The sequence below is a fragment of the Nomascus leucogenys genome, chromosome 18 (assembly GCF_006542625.1).
Source record: "Nomascus leucogenys isolate Asia chromosome 18, Asia_NLE_v1, whole genome shotgun sequence".
Lineage (NCBI taxonomy): Eukaryota > Metazoa > Chordata > Mammalia > Primates > Hylobatidae > Nomascus > Nomascus leucogenys.
Genome location: NC_044398.1, coordinates 94568756 through 94584123, shown reverse-complemented (window position 1 = coordinate 94584123; position 15368 = coordinate 94568756). Strand labels below are relative to the sequence as shown.

Here is a 15368-nt window from a genome sequence, read left to right as displayed (position 1 = left end):
TCCCAGGAAAGTGACACCTGTCCAGGAGAAGGACGCAGTCAGGCATTTCAGAAAGCAACTCCAGTGTGACTCCTGCTGCTGTGACATCTGACCATGAAAGCCACCCCTTCTGCCTGGCACCCAGTACCCCTTTGTGAAGACTGAAAGTGACTCTCGTTTTGAGATTTGCTTCACTTCTCCCTCCTTCTGTCCTTGCAAAACTCTATCCCTGCAGCCTTGCCATGAGAGCAAGTCATTCATCAGAAAACCTGAAATATTTATTGTGCATATTTTAAAGGCCAAAGTGCTATATCATTGAGCTCTGCCCAGATGGGGACAAGGTTTCACAGTGTGATGACTGGGGTAAGGATGTGCCGGACAAAATTGCAGACAATTAATCTGTGCAAATGTAATTCTTCAAAGGGGACCGGAGGACTTGCTTAAGCGCCAAAGACAAACCAGTCCATAATGACCATCATTAAAATTTAATGCAATTTGCTTATTTGAAAAAAAAGGGAATTCTTCATGTCCTTTACAGCTATCACTTATCGTACTCCTACAGGGATAATGTGAGAAATGGGAGCAGGTGGACGGTGTAGAATTGCTTTGAGGGCTAACCATGAGCCAAATTCTGGTGGGAGGGTCTCTCCAAGGCAACTACATCCATAGACATCCCTCTCTCCTGTTCCCATCACTACTTTTCCTTTGGCAATGAAAGCAAAAATAGTAGTGGGATGGTACATCAGATGGGATGACACACACAAGTGCTTGGTGGGGGTGCTGAAGGCAGAGGTGCTGGTGGATAGGTGAGCAACTTGGTGGTTGTTACTGACTTTGAGCAAGTCCTTTGATCCTCAGGACTCTCATTTATAAAATCTACAAATGTACTTGGCACATGGTCAACATTGAATTCATGCAAATATCATCAGAGTTATCATCGCTATGGTTGTACTCCTAGATACTGGCTGTGGGCCTTTGGGCAAATCTCCTAAGATTTCCAAAAAGCAGAATTATTACTGTGTCTTCCCCATTGGGATCTTGGGAAGATTAGACAAAGTAACATGTGCCCAGCACTTAGGTCCCTGTGAAAGTTCAGAGAACAGCTACTCCCGTCATCATCACCTTCTCCATCAGTCTCAGTGATTGACTTTCTCCTAAGGTCAAGACTCGCCTTGGAAATGGGGCTGGTGCTGAGATGCTATGGTGGGGCGTGGTGGTGGAGGGGTGTGAGTGGTGGGAAGTCTCACCATCTGAGTGTCCTCTGTGCCTAGTCTCCGAGTCTCTGTGTCCCCCATCAGTAAACAGGGGCACATATTGGAAGCACATACTTCATAAGCCTTGTTTTGAAATAAAATGCAATCATAGATACTAAGGCATTAGGAAGGGTTAAAAAGCTCTATGTAAATGTAAGGTGTTGATGGTTATTGTTTATTAAGTAGCGAGGACTTTTTTATTATTATTTTGATTCCTCTAGCCCTGAGATAGCAGATAAATCAGAAAAATGTCAAGTCAGAGTGAAACATAGATCTCCAGGAACCAGGGTACAGAGCTTCACAGGGATTGTTTTTTCTTCTTAGAATCTTCGCTGAAAGACATTTGAAGGGAAGTTAATAATTGAAACGTAATGAATAATTGCAGTTTGGGGTCCATAGCACAATCATAATTGCCAGTTTATTACTTTTTAATATATTTGCCAAGTATTAATAATATTGAAATAATGCAAGAAGATCATGGGAAATAAATGAAATATATCATTTGTCAAGGAAAAAGGATTTCCAAACTGTAGGCACTGCTTTTATGAGTTCTGTGATGAATGTGGCATTGCAGCAAATCCTTCATTGTGGGAACGTCACCTGCAAATTTTGGTTCCTGCATAATTCTCATCAAGTCAAATCAAGGAGATGGTAGGGAAGACTCACTGCATAGGGAGCCATGCCAACTTTCATGTGCTGCCTGGGGTGTGTGGAACACCATGTTAAAGGAAGTCCCAGAGCTGAGAATCAGAATACCCAGATTATAGCCCCGGCTCTTTGGTTTGATTCTGAACAAGGGTCTTATTAAGTCCTCATGGTCAAAATGAAAGACAAAAGCTTCAAACATGAAGGGGTTGGGGAGGGCGCGGTGGCTCACGCCTGTAATCCCAGTACTTTGAGAGGTCGAGGCAGGCAGATCACCTGAGGTCAGGAGTTGAAGACCAGCCTGGCCAACGTGGTGAAACCCCGTCTCAACTAAAAATACAAAAATCAGCTCGGTGTGGTGGCGTTCACCTGTAATCCCAGCTACTTGGGAGGCTGAGGCAGAAGAATCACTTGAACCTGGGAGGCAGAGATTGCAGTGAGCCAAGATAGCGCTATTGCACTCCAGCCTGGGTGTCAGAGCGAGACTCTGTCTCAAAAAAAAAAAATTAAGGGGTTGAAACAGGTCTTGAATCCCAACTCTTTTGTCTCTAACAACCCATTTTATTATTTTTAGCCCCCAGGTACTTGCATGTTTTGCAAGCTGTTCATATAATAATTTGTACATAGCTAACTTCACCATGCCTTGATGTCTTCTTCGGGAACTTTAAGGGACTGAACATCCTTGTCTCTAAAATGAGAAGGTTGATTTGAGTGAAGGCTTGCAACCTCGGTATCTCAACATAAGGGAATAATGACTAGCAATGGGGAGAGTCACAACTAATTTATTACTAAAATCAGCTCCAGTAACGAAGTCTTCAATGAATTGCTTAAACAAATTAAAGTGGATTCAAAGGTCCCTCTGACAAAGCCATTCTTGCACCCTTAAGTTCAGATGCTTATTCTTTTTCTTTTTTTTTTTTATTTTGGTTTGTTTTTGTTTGTTTGTTGTGACTTTTTTGCTTCCATGTTTTAATCATCTACCAGGCATTGAGCTCAGAAAAAGGGGTGGACTCACAGTTGAGGCACTGGGAATCACCACTGTTCATGGTCTAATTATCCACTTTCAGTCAGTAGTAAAAGGCAGAGCAGGTGTGAAGGGCACTTGTTTGTTTCAAAATAAAGATAATATTTCCTTTGTCATAGCTGTAGGAATCACACATTTTTACTTTTATTAAAAATACAGGCCAGGTGCGGTGGCTCACACCTGTAATTCCATCAGGTGTGAGCCAAAGTGGGAGGATCATTTGAGCCCAGGAGTTGGAGACCAGCCTGGGCAACAAGATGAAACCGTATGTCTACAAAACATGTAAGAATTAGCTGGACTTGGTGGTGCATGCCTGTAGTCCCAGCTTCTTGGGAGGCTGAGGCTGGAAGATTGCATGAGCTCAGAAGTTAAAGCTGCAGAGAGCTGTGATTGCATCACTGCACTCCATCCTGGGCAACAGAGTGAGATCCTGTCTCAAAAAACAAAAACAAGCCGGGCATAGTGGCTCACACCTGTAATCCCAGCACTTTGGGAGGCCGAGGCCGGCAGATGACCTGAGATCAGGAGGTCAAGACCAGCCTGGGCAACATCATGAAATCCCGTCTCTACTGAAAGTACAAAAATTAGCCAGGCGTGATGGCACACACCTGTCGTCCCAGCTACTTGGGAAGCTGAGGCAGGAGAATGGCTTGAACCCGGGAGGCAGAGGTTGCAGGGAGCCAAGACCTCACTATTACACTCCAGCCTGGGTGACAGAGTGAGACTCCATCTCAAAAACAAACAAACAAACAAAAAAAAACAAATATATATTTATATATGATAATAAATCTGCCACCAGGATATAACTGATGCTAATATTTTAATAAACATTCTTCCCAATTCATATAGCTATACACATATATGTATAGATTCTATTTTTCATAACCATGATAATATCATATGATATCATATGGCGTGAAACTACAATCTGATTTTATCCCCCATTCTGTTTTATACCAGGAACTTCTTTCCATGACAGCAAAGCCCTGCAGAAGTTTTCCATTCTATTGATTTACTGTTAATAATTCATCATTGACATCCGTGGAGCTATCAAAAAGCAGCTGTAAAAAAGAACAAGAAAGCTTATTGTGTACTGATATGAACCAACTCCAAGATATGTATAAGCATAAAAGGCAAGGTTAGAACACTGTTTACTTTGCTCCTATTTGCGTAAAACGAAGAGAAAAGAGAAAAGAGGAAAGAAAGGTGTCGTGGCGGGGGTTGGGGAGCAATATTTAAACATTTTTGCCCTGAGACTGGGCGCTGTGACTTACACCTGTAATCATAGCACTTTGTGAGGCCAGGGCAGATAGATTTCTTGATCCCAGTAGTTCGAGACCAGCCTGGGCAGCATGGTGAGACTTTGTCTCTACAAAAAAAAACAAAAACAACGAAAAAAAAACTTAGCTGGGCAGGTGGTGCCTGCCTGTATTCCCAACTACGCAGGAGGCTGAGGTAGGAGGATCACTGGCCCCCAGGAAAGCAAGGCTGCAGTAAGCCATGATCCTTCCACTGCACTGTAGCCTGGGTGACAGAACAAGATGATATCTCAAAAAAAAAAAAAAAAAAAAGATAAACATATTTGCTCTGGAGGGGAAGCCAAAGAATTGATGGTGCTGGTTGTGCTGGGAGATAAGCCAGTAGGCAGGCAGAGACCTGAGGCAGGAGAGAGAAGTGTCATCGTGTACCCTATTGCACCCATGGAATTTTGGACCATATGACTGTATGAACCTAGACAAAGAATGTGTGTGCTGTGGTTTTTTTGTTTGTTTGTTTGTTTGTTTTTTGTTTTTCTGAGACAGAGTCTTGCTCTGTCGCCCAAGCTGGAGTGCAATGGCGCAATCTCGGCTCACTGCAAGCTCCGCCTCTTGGGTTCACGCCATTCTTCTGCCTCAGCCTCCCGAACAGCTGGGACTACAGGCACCCTCCACCACGCCCAGCTAATCTTTGTATTTTTAGTACAAATGGAGTTTCACCGTGTTAGCCAGGATAGTCTCGATCTCCTGATCTCATGATCCGCCCGCCTCGGCCTCCCAAGGCGCTGGGATTACAGGCGTGAGCCACCGCGCCTGCCCGGCCGTGCTGTGTTTTTATGTTGTATATACTTCATTGCATATGTGTGTGTATGTATGTATTTAATTTGAATACAGTAGATAAATTTGTGTTATATTTAAATTATATCATTTATAATGTATCTGTTTGTGACTTCGAGGAAACAGTTTATCACTGTATCCTCCATCTCTAGTCAAATGCCTGGAATAAAAGGAGCTCAATAAATATGTACTCAATAACTTGATGTTTGAATGAATAAATAAATTCTGATTATTAAATAGCATATTTGTGAGTTGCGATTTTTTTTAGTTACTTCCACGTTTTTCACTTTGGGTGTTCGGTCACAATCTGGGCATTGCCATGCAACATGTGACCCATATGAATAACGTGTGCCTGGTGTGCGGTGCTCAATAAATGTTTGAGGATCCCTGGGCCAACTGCCCTCAGGGTACTTCCAGCTGATGTAATCTGGAATTCCAGGATGCGATCTGGAAGACACAAGATTCATGGGTCCTTTTCCTCTGAGAAGGGAACTGAGGGGTGGGATGTAGAGAAGCTAGAAGCAGAATCCCAACCCAAGACCCACTTACCCAGAATACTTGACCCCAGCCCGAGTGACTGCTTCAGCTCCGCAAAGCCTCCTTCTCTCTCTGACCCTCATCAGACCCAGAGGAGGGCTCTGCCTCCTGCAAGCAGGCTCAGATGCCTGGGCAGATCTTCCCCGCAGGCTCACACCATCCTCTCCTTCCATCCTCCCACACCCCAATTCCCTTCTCCGAGGAAAATGACCCCTGAAGCTTCACACTTCCAGATCCCATCCTGGGATTCCAGGTTGTATCAGCTGGAAGCACCCTGCGTGCAACTGGCCCAGGGATCCTTAAATATTTATTCACCACCACAAGCAAGACAGACGTTGTTCGTATAGATCACATGTCCCATGGCAATACCCAGATTGTAATAGGAAACCTAAACTAAAAAAGAAAAAAAATGGAAGTAACTTAAAAAAATTACAACTCACAAATATGCTATTTTTTAAATTATTTTATTTTTTTAGACAGAGTCTCTCTTTGTCACAGAGGCTGGAATGCAGTGAAACAATCTCAGCTCACTGCAACCTCCACCTCCTGGATTGAAGTGATTCTCCTGCCTCAGCCTCTGGAGTAGCTGGGATTACAGGCACATGCCGCCATGCCTGGCTGATTTTTGTATTTTTAGTAGAGATGGGCTTTCATCATGTTGGCCAGGCTGGTCTTGAACTCTTCACCTCAGCCTAAGGTGATCCACCTGCCTCAGCCTCCCAAAGTGCTGTTATTACAGACTTGAACTGCCGAGCCAGGCCACAAATATGGTATTTAATAATCAGAATGTATTTATTCATTCAAACATCAAGTTATTGAGTGCATATTTATCGAACTGCTATATTCCAGGCACTTGGCTAGAGATTAAGGATACAGTGATGAACTACTTTTTCATAAAATAGTTTTTTTATAGGAGCAATAGAACAGTCTCAGATAGAGGCAGGAGCTCTGGAGTCCAGCCACCTGAGCAGGAATCCCAGCTGGACGCTCACCGGCTGGGTATCATTATCTCAACCTCAGTTTCCTCATCTGTCAAATAAGAGTGATGATGACTGCATTGAATTCATCAGATTGTCATAAGTCTTCAATGAAATAATGCAAGTAAAATACCTGGTATATAGCAAGCACTCCAAAAATCTCAGCTATTATTACTATTATAATAGCACCCATTTTATCTAAGGTTGGATAGTCAATGAAAGATACAGAAAAAGACAGGGAGACTTGGGAGTTGATAGGAACAGATGAAGTAGAACTGATGAATCAGAAAGCAGTGAAATTCCATTCACTTACTGAACCAATTTTTATTGACCACTCACTATAGCTCAGCATTCCACTAGGTACTGGGAACCAGTGGTAAGCAAAGACGGACATAGTTCCTATCTTCTTGGAGCTTATAGACTGTTGGGAGAGATGGACATAAACCAAAGAATCACACGAATAACTGCTAAATTTTGACAATGACTACTGTCACAGAAGAGAGATGTAGGATGTTTCAAGAGCTGACAACAGGAAGACTTGATCTAATGAGAGAGATCAGGGCAGGCTTCCCTGGAGAGTAGTGTTTGAGCTGAGATGCAACTCAGGTTAAAAGATTAAGCAGCAGGTGCAAAGTCCCTGTGGCAAAGACATATGCATGGAACTGAAAGAAGTCCAGAGTTGCCAGAGAGAGGCTACAACGTGGAGGGTAGAGTGAGGTGAGGCTGAGAGCAAAGTCTGGACCAGCCCCATGCAGGGTCTAATGATAATAATGACCACAAATAGGGTGGCAGCAATCATATATTGATCTCTTGGTATATGCCAGGCATATTATATCATATCATCTAAACTCATGACAATACCATGAAGTTGGTGCTATTATTTTCTGCGTTTTACAAATGGGAAAACAGGCTTGAGGTCATGTGGCTACCAAGGACGTGAACCAGTTATGTCTAACTCAAGAGCCCTCACAGTCTTGGACCCAGAACATCATACAATTTGTCATACAAATGAGGACAGTCCAGGGGTACATTATTAATAATACTAAGACCACAGACATAAACCAGGACCTCCCCAAGCACTGCTGGAAAATATCTCAGGATTTAAAAAAAATGAAAGTACTTTGTAAACGGTGATATCTACTAACAGATCAGAGACAATTCATCTGACCCTAAGGTTCAGGAAGGGGAAAGATCTCAGTGTAACCAGGAGATCCTTTTCTTGAACCAATGCCTCATTCTGCTACAACATGAAGCTTCTTCCAGTCCCACATCTTCAATATATTTGACACTTTGAAAAATAATTAATTGTGTCAGTTTTATTAATGTTTTAAAATACAAATTAAAAATGTGACAAATGAGTGAGAAAGAGCAGTCTGTTTTAATGAAAATTTCATATTCTCCATCAATAAATCATAAACTAAAGAGGACCCAACATAAGCCACGATATTCCTTGCCTGTCTGTGTAAGGGGTTACTTGGCAGAGGGTTCCACTTGGGAACTGGGAAGATTCTAGAATTCTGCAGGGCCCAAGAGTTCAGGCTGGTGAGGATCAAAGGGGTCTGGCTTAGAAAGATGTAGCACAGGCTCCAATTCCCCTGTTCTTTCCAAGAACAAAGGGCTTAGAGAGATGCAGCACAGTGGCCCAGTATGAACTTTACCTCCAATGGATCCACCACCCTGCGAGGCAGCTTTCACCAGGACAGCATGGTGATCAGGAAAAAGCACCCCACCATCAGGTTGAAATGCAGCAGAAGAATAGCATTGTGTGGCTGGAGAAGTCACCCGCCATCACCCTCCGTGGTTGAGATGTTGAGGATGATTCAGGGCAGGGCGTCCCTTGACCAAGGAGGATGTGAAACCTGGTACCCCTCTACTTCCTCTGCTGAGATTTCTCCTGCTTCAGACTCTGTTCCAACGGTAGGGCTTATTCCCAAACTTTGTGTCTAGAACGTCTACTGAAATGTTCTTTTCCCTGTTTTAACATCTTGCAAGAGATGTTTTATCCTACCTCTGGGTAGCAATAAACCAATTCCATCTATTTCACATTTTTAAAGAAACCCAGATAAGGAGATGCGAGGGTCTCCCTTGGTCATCCCAGGTCACTTTAAATTCCCAAGTCTGCTCCTCCAGCACCATCTTGGAAAACTCTCATATCTGATTTCAGGTTTGCAAAGGATTGGGCCTGATTGAGCTAGATCTGCTTTTCAAAAATTCTAAATATGTAAGAACGATTTGGCAGGGAGTGGTTGAAAATGCAAATTCCTTCGCTTTATAACGTTCTAAATATTGATTCTGTGGGTTTGGGGTGGAGGAGGCCAGCAAAGGGGGTAGGAGTGTGCTTTGTACATAAGCAACCGAGGTGCACTATTCAGAAGCACTACGCTAAATGAGCCTTGGAAGGAACAGGGGAATTGGAGCCTGGGGTTGGTGGGTTATTTGAGGGAACTGGGATATTTCCAACCAGAATCTCCTCAGTCTCAACTCCCCAATCCTCCCAGCTCTTCCCCACATCCTCCCTCTGCACCAGAGTTTAGCAAATGTAGTCTTCTTAGGCCAGATTGAAATGCCAGAATGTATGGAGATTAATCACAGAATAATACAAACTGCCTCTTATCATCTCCCATATATTTGACATAATTACCCTACAAGCAACATGAAAATGTTATACTGTAATAACTCCTAGCCAGGAGAAAAGGCAGTGTTGCTGATAACATGAAAATAGAGAAGAATACAGAACACAGCCCTTCGAAAACTTTTAATTAATTTTTCCCCCTTTCAGCATAATTGATGTCAGTTCAGGCTTCAGTGTTTCCGAAGTGCTTGGCCTCGTAGCGAATAAACTTAGGATCAGGCAGATTGACTACAGAGCTGGGCCCCAGTGGGGGACTACGGAGAGACGGCATGAGGAGCATTTGTTCATCTTTAAACACATAATTTAGACTATGTCACTTTTCTATGTAAATTATTTTATAGCTCCGCCTTGCCCCGCCCTGCAGAACCCAAAGACCAAGGTGCTTTGGTGTCATTGGGAATAATTCATGGTGTGGCACTTGCTTGTTACCTTGTCAATTTCACCTGCTTCCCCTACCCACCAAATGCCCTAGTGTGACTGAGTCGCTTGTATCATGCAATGGTGCACCTTGCACCATGCTTCATTCCTCCAAAACTTTGCACTTGATGTTCTATCTACTAGGACACCCCTCCCACCGAAACTTCATCTGGCCAACCCAACTCATTCTTTAAAACTCAGCTCAGATGTCATCCCCTCCCCAGAGCCTTCCTTTCTCAAAGACAGCCAAGGTTTCTGCCTTGGGCTCCTAGAGCCTCCTGACCTTCCTTCTAACATGGACTGTATCACCCTATATTGCACGAACCCACCTGTTTCTCTCCTCCTGTAGAATGTGAATGTATCATTCATTTCTATAGCCCAAGATCTACACAACGTCTAGGATAGAGCATGTGCTGAAAGAATATTTAAAGAATGAACAAATAAATATTCTCTATAGCTACCAGAGTAACCTAACACTTTGTCACGGTCCGTAACATAGGAACCTACACAGTAAATTCCTTGTGTAAAAAACCATGCATCTCTCTTTATAAACCACTGTGATTCATTGGTCAAACTGGCTTATGTAATCCAATATTTTCCTTTTTGCCTAGACCGCCAGGAAGCTCAAAGGTAAATGCCATGATGAATAATAACAACAGCATTAGCCTGGGTTTTGTTTTTGTTGATTGATTTTCTTTTTCCTTCACTGTGATTTTGTTCCTGTTTTTGTTTTCTGTTTCCCATTTACTGACTCATCAATAGCAAACAACTTTATATAGGCAAGCTGCAAAGACCAAGTAAAGGATATATGGAAGCCCTCTCATGCTTGCTTCATGTCTTACTTAACAGATAAGCACACCTTTTGGATAAATAACGAGTAAAATTTGTCTAGGTGGTAAATGAATACTCAACAAATATTTGTTGAGCATTAACTGAGCCAGGTATCAAGCTGGGTCCTGTGCATATAGAGAAGAAAACACATGCTCTCCTCACTCAAGGAGTACATTGTTTACTGGGAAGTAAAGGGGGTGATATTTGAGCAGGGTCTTAATGGATATATAGCGGTACACCAGTAGAAGAAACAAAACCTGCTGAATTTTAAGAACGTCAAGTGACTTGATATCGCTACAGGATACGTGTGAATGAGCAGTCGCTAGACGACCAACCTGTTGAAATGAGGAAGGATAGTTCATAAGACACTTAGGAACAGACCTTGCTGTTAAGTTTAGACTTTACCCTACAGGCCATTGGTCTATAACTGTTTTACATAGGGGGACCCCTTTTCGGTGTTCAGAGATTTTATGGCAGTACTCTCAGTGCAAATTGACTGAGAAAACACATGACAGCAAAAGTCATAGTAAGTTCAGTGATGCATTTAAATTAATTTATACTTTGTTCAACCCAATCAAATTTACAGACATTTGAAAAATAGCTGCACCCAGCAAAACATACACTGCTCCCCTCAGAGATATAAATAAAATACGAATGTGTCTATTCTAAGTGGTTACTCTTCTCCTCAACATCTTTCTCTCTTTCTCTCTCTCTCCCCCCGCCCCGTAATATCTTATCTTGTGAGGCTTGACATTGAAATGCAGTTTCCACAGTGCGTGTTTCCAGTGTGGTTATAACTTGTGGATCTGTTTTATCAGATGCTCCTGTCTTTTGTTTAATCAGGCCTATATTGCACGCTTTCTCTTTTCTTTCTATTTGTTGTCTTCTTTCTCCTATGTTCTTGATCACTAGTCTATTGTTGGCCAGGCTCAGTGGCTCACACCTGCAATCCCAACACTTTGGGAGGCCAAGGTGGGAAAATTACTTGCGTCCAGGAGTTCAAGACCAGCCTGGGGAACATAGCAAGATCGCTTATCTACAAAAGAATATCTACAAAAAAAAAAAAATAACCAGGCATAGTGGCACATGCCTGCAGTCCCAGCTACTCGGGAGGCTGAGGCAGGAGGATTGCTTGAGCCCAGGAGGTTGAGGTTGCAGTGAGCTGTAATCACACCACTGCAATCACCCTGTCCAACAGAGTTATACTCGGTCTCAGAAAATCACCATCATCATCATCATCATCATCACCATCATCATCATCTATTGCTGTCAAGTTACATTTTGATATGTTAATCTAATGTTGTGGTCCTTAAATGTTCATGTGTATCAGAACCACCCAGAGAGCTACTCAAATACAGATTGCTGGGCGTCATTCCCAGAGTTTCTAATTCGGTAGATCATTAGTGGGGTCGGAGAATTTGCTTTTCTAACAAATTCCCAAATGAGGCTGATGCCGCTGATCCAGGGGCCACACTTTGAGAATCAGTGAGCTACCTTATCTCCCTTCTCCTACTATATTACCATTTCATCTATGGTTTCATCGGTTTCTTACATATTTTACCCTTCTTAAAATTCTCAAGCCTTTGATTTCATAAATAAATGCTCAGCCAGGCAAGGTGCCTCATGCCTGTAATCCCAGCACTTTGGGAGGTTGAGGGAGAAGGATTGCTTGAGCCCAAGAGTTTGAGACCAGCCTGGGCAACACAGCAAGACCCTATCTCTACGGAAAATTTAAAAATTAGCTGGGTGTGGTGGTGTGTGCCTTTAGTCCCAGCTGCCTTGGAGGCTGAGGTGGGAGGATCACTTGAGCCCTGGAGATGGAAGCTACAGTGAGCTATGATCATGTCACTGCACTCCAGCCTGGGAACAGAGCAAGACCCTGTCTCAAAACAAAAAAGAAATGTTCAAAATGAATAAAACAATTATATTAAGAGCATAAATGTTCATAAACACATACAATCCTGAAGAACACTTTTACATGCACCACGATGTTTAAGACTGATTGTGTATAGATTATAGAATTTCTTAACTCATTTCAAACTGTTAAGTAAGTCAACACATACAATTTGCATTCCTTCTAATTGTCACCTGTCAGTAACGGTAAACATGTGTAAATGAGGAGCCAAGACTTTCACGTGATCTCTTTAGGGTTACGTGTTTACCTGAGAGACTCAATGTACTGACAGTGGCCGGACTCTATATAAAGATGAACCCTGACCCAACAGTCTGCAGCGACCAGCCTGGACATAATCTACAGGAACCCGCCCAGGGTGCCAGCCTGCTCTCTGTAAGTCAGACTTGTAGAAAGTCCGGCCACTATCTCTAGCAACTGGTTCAGGAAGCCAAGCAACCACCCCAGTAACAATCAGTCCCAAATGCCCAGGGTTCAAATAATAACTGACAGCTTCCCTAAAATTTTTATCCCTGCATCCAACTGGGGATAAACCCAAGAAAGCTACACAGACACCCCTACCAGATTACAGCAGATGACCACTTCTAATTATCCCACCTTCAGGTTCCCCATGACAACAGCTCCAATCAGAGTGCACCAAGTCTTCTTTTTCTTCTGCAGTAAACATTTCCCTCTCCTCTATCTACCTTTGAGCGTCTGCCAAAACGCAAGTGATTCTGGCTGACTCCCTTGCTACAGCAAGCTCTGAATAAATAGCTTTTGCTTGTTCTTATTTGGTTGGGCTGTGTTTATTTCTAAAGCTAGCTGGGAGGAAAGGGGAAAGCCACAGCCAACTGAGCTTTGGCTAAATGTATCTAAGCATTACATAAAATACCTGTATGTACAAGACCCATTAGAATGTTTATCCAGTCTGCATATAATGGTTGCTGCAGGTGAGTGTTCTCAGGCTCTTTTCCGGAATTCTGTTGAGGGATCGTGTGGTCTCATTGACAGCAAATACGGCTGGGGGAAAGGGGGAGTCATCAAGGAATTTTTGAGCTGAAAGGCGTCATGATTTTTGCATTAAAGACACCAGCACAGCAGCTGTGTGGAGGAAGAGGCGTAAGGAAGGGCAGAATGTATCAACCAGGATTTCTCCAAAGGGGTTAAGCAAGAACTCTAGACCAGATTCTGTCTCCGTGGAGGCCCTTCCTTGTCCTGAAATGCATTCCCATTGCCCCTGAAGAGACACGCCTTCTTTTTTTTTTTTTTGAGACAGAGTCTCAGTCTGTCACCCAGGCTGGAGTGCAGTGGTGCAATTTCAGCTCACTACAATCTGTGCCTCCTGGGTTCAAGCTATTCTCTTGCCTCAGACTCCTGAGTAGCTGGGATTACAGGCGCCCGCCGCTATGCCCAGCTAATTTTTGTATTTTTAGTAGAGACAGGGTTTCACCATCTTGGCCAGACTGGTCTTGAACTCCTGACCTTGTGATCCACCCACCTCAGCCTCCCAAAGTGCTGGGATTACAGGCGTGAGCCACCGCACCCAGCCAGCACGCTTTCTTTACTGAACACAAAGGTTGGCAAGGTTGTCTCCTCAGGCAGGAGGAGGTCCTTGCGTGGCCTCTGAGTGAAGTCTTGGGGAAGTGCGGACCACAGTCATGGTTATTTAATTAGCATGAGAGATTCTCATCAGGACACCAACAGGCAAGTTCACAGCTGAGAAACCCCTCTTAATTGCTGGGCTTGGGAGGCCCATCATTCCTTTGATCGGCCTGTGGCTTGCTCTTTTGACCTCCCACATCTGGATTTGCTGGGGCTGTGGAAATGATTCCCAGTCCGGGTGATAGAAATGTCAGGAACAAGACTCTGGCCGAAACATTTGGCCAGACTTTGTTAATTTCATGAAGAAGGGGAAACGCAACTTTCACGCTCCTGGAACGGCTGCAAGCAAGACCCTCTGAAAAGCCTGTTCTTCAAATAAGTTAAACACCGTGAGTTTGAATCTAAGCTCTAGCCCCTAGTAACGGTGGGACCCTGACTGAGCAAGGGGTTTAGTTATCCTCTCCACCTCTGGATTTTCTCATTTGTGAAAAGGATGTAATATGAGTTCTTGCCTCTCAGGGTTGCTGTGAAATGATGCATCTAAAGGGTTTGGCAGTGTGCCTGACCCATAGCAAACTCTGGCAATTATAACGCATGTTTCCTGAGTGCTAGATGGCACCTCTATAGTTTCCTACAGTCAAGGTCAATGATTCTCAGATACTAGCCATGTACAGCATGGCTTTACAACCTTTTATTATTATTACCTCCCTGATGAGTCTTTTAAACTTTTTTTCCTAATCGTCACCCCACACACACCCTTGAAATAATAGCACAGGTGCACTGTGTATCTGTTTCTGTACTGTGACCTTTTGCAGGGCCACGAACCATTGTATAGTATCCAAGACCTTTTTCACCCACTAAGAGCAAATTATCTCAGCAGAGATGAAATCTTATATGCATTTTTTGTCCTTTTTCTTGCCCATAGAGAAGTGAGCTAAAAATTGCCATGTATATATGTATACAGAAAAAAAATACACCCATATGTGGAAAATACTTTGTTTTACTTTCGCTGATGGGAATGACCATGTGAAATATTTCAATTTTACATAGTCGGTGGAGGAGCTAGTGTTAAAAAGAAATAAAGCATCTTCCAATTTAACAAAGAGGGTGAGAGAGAGAGATCCAGTTGTTGCCTGCGTTAAGAATGCATGATCTCGCCAGGCGTGGTGGCTCACGCCTGTAATCCCAGCACTTTGGGAGGCTGAGGCAGGCGGATCCCAAGGTCAGGAGATCTAGACCATCCTGGCTAACACAGTGAAACCCCATCTCTACTAAAAATACAAAAAATTAGCCAGGCATGGCAGCATGCATCTGCAGTCCCAGCTGCTGGGGAGGCTGAGGCAGAAGAATGGCGTGAACCCTGGAGGCGGAGCTTGCAGTGAGCCAAGATCTCACCACTGCACTCCAGCCTGGGCAACAGAGCGAGACTCCGTCTCAAAAAAAAAAGAAAAGAATGCATGATCTCGGGTTGGGGGTGGTGCCTC

General features: G+C 43.5%; 1 protein-coding gene across 1 annotated transcript in view; it reads right to left on the bottom strand.

Annotated features, from left to right (window-relative positions):
• Positions 1 to 3704: 3704 nt before the first annotated feature.
• Positions 3705 to 15368, bottom strand: part of TMEM114 (transmembrane protein 114) — a 50863-nt gene continuing 39199 nt past the window's right edge. Inside the window, exon 3 of the mRNA XM_030798195.1 lies at positions 3705 to 3962. Within this exon, the coding sequence (XP_030654055.1) occupies positions 3952 to 3962 (11 nt within the window). The 3' untranslated portion in view covers positions 3705 to 3951. The remainder of the gene's footprint in view (positions 3963 to 15368) is intronic.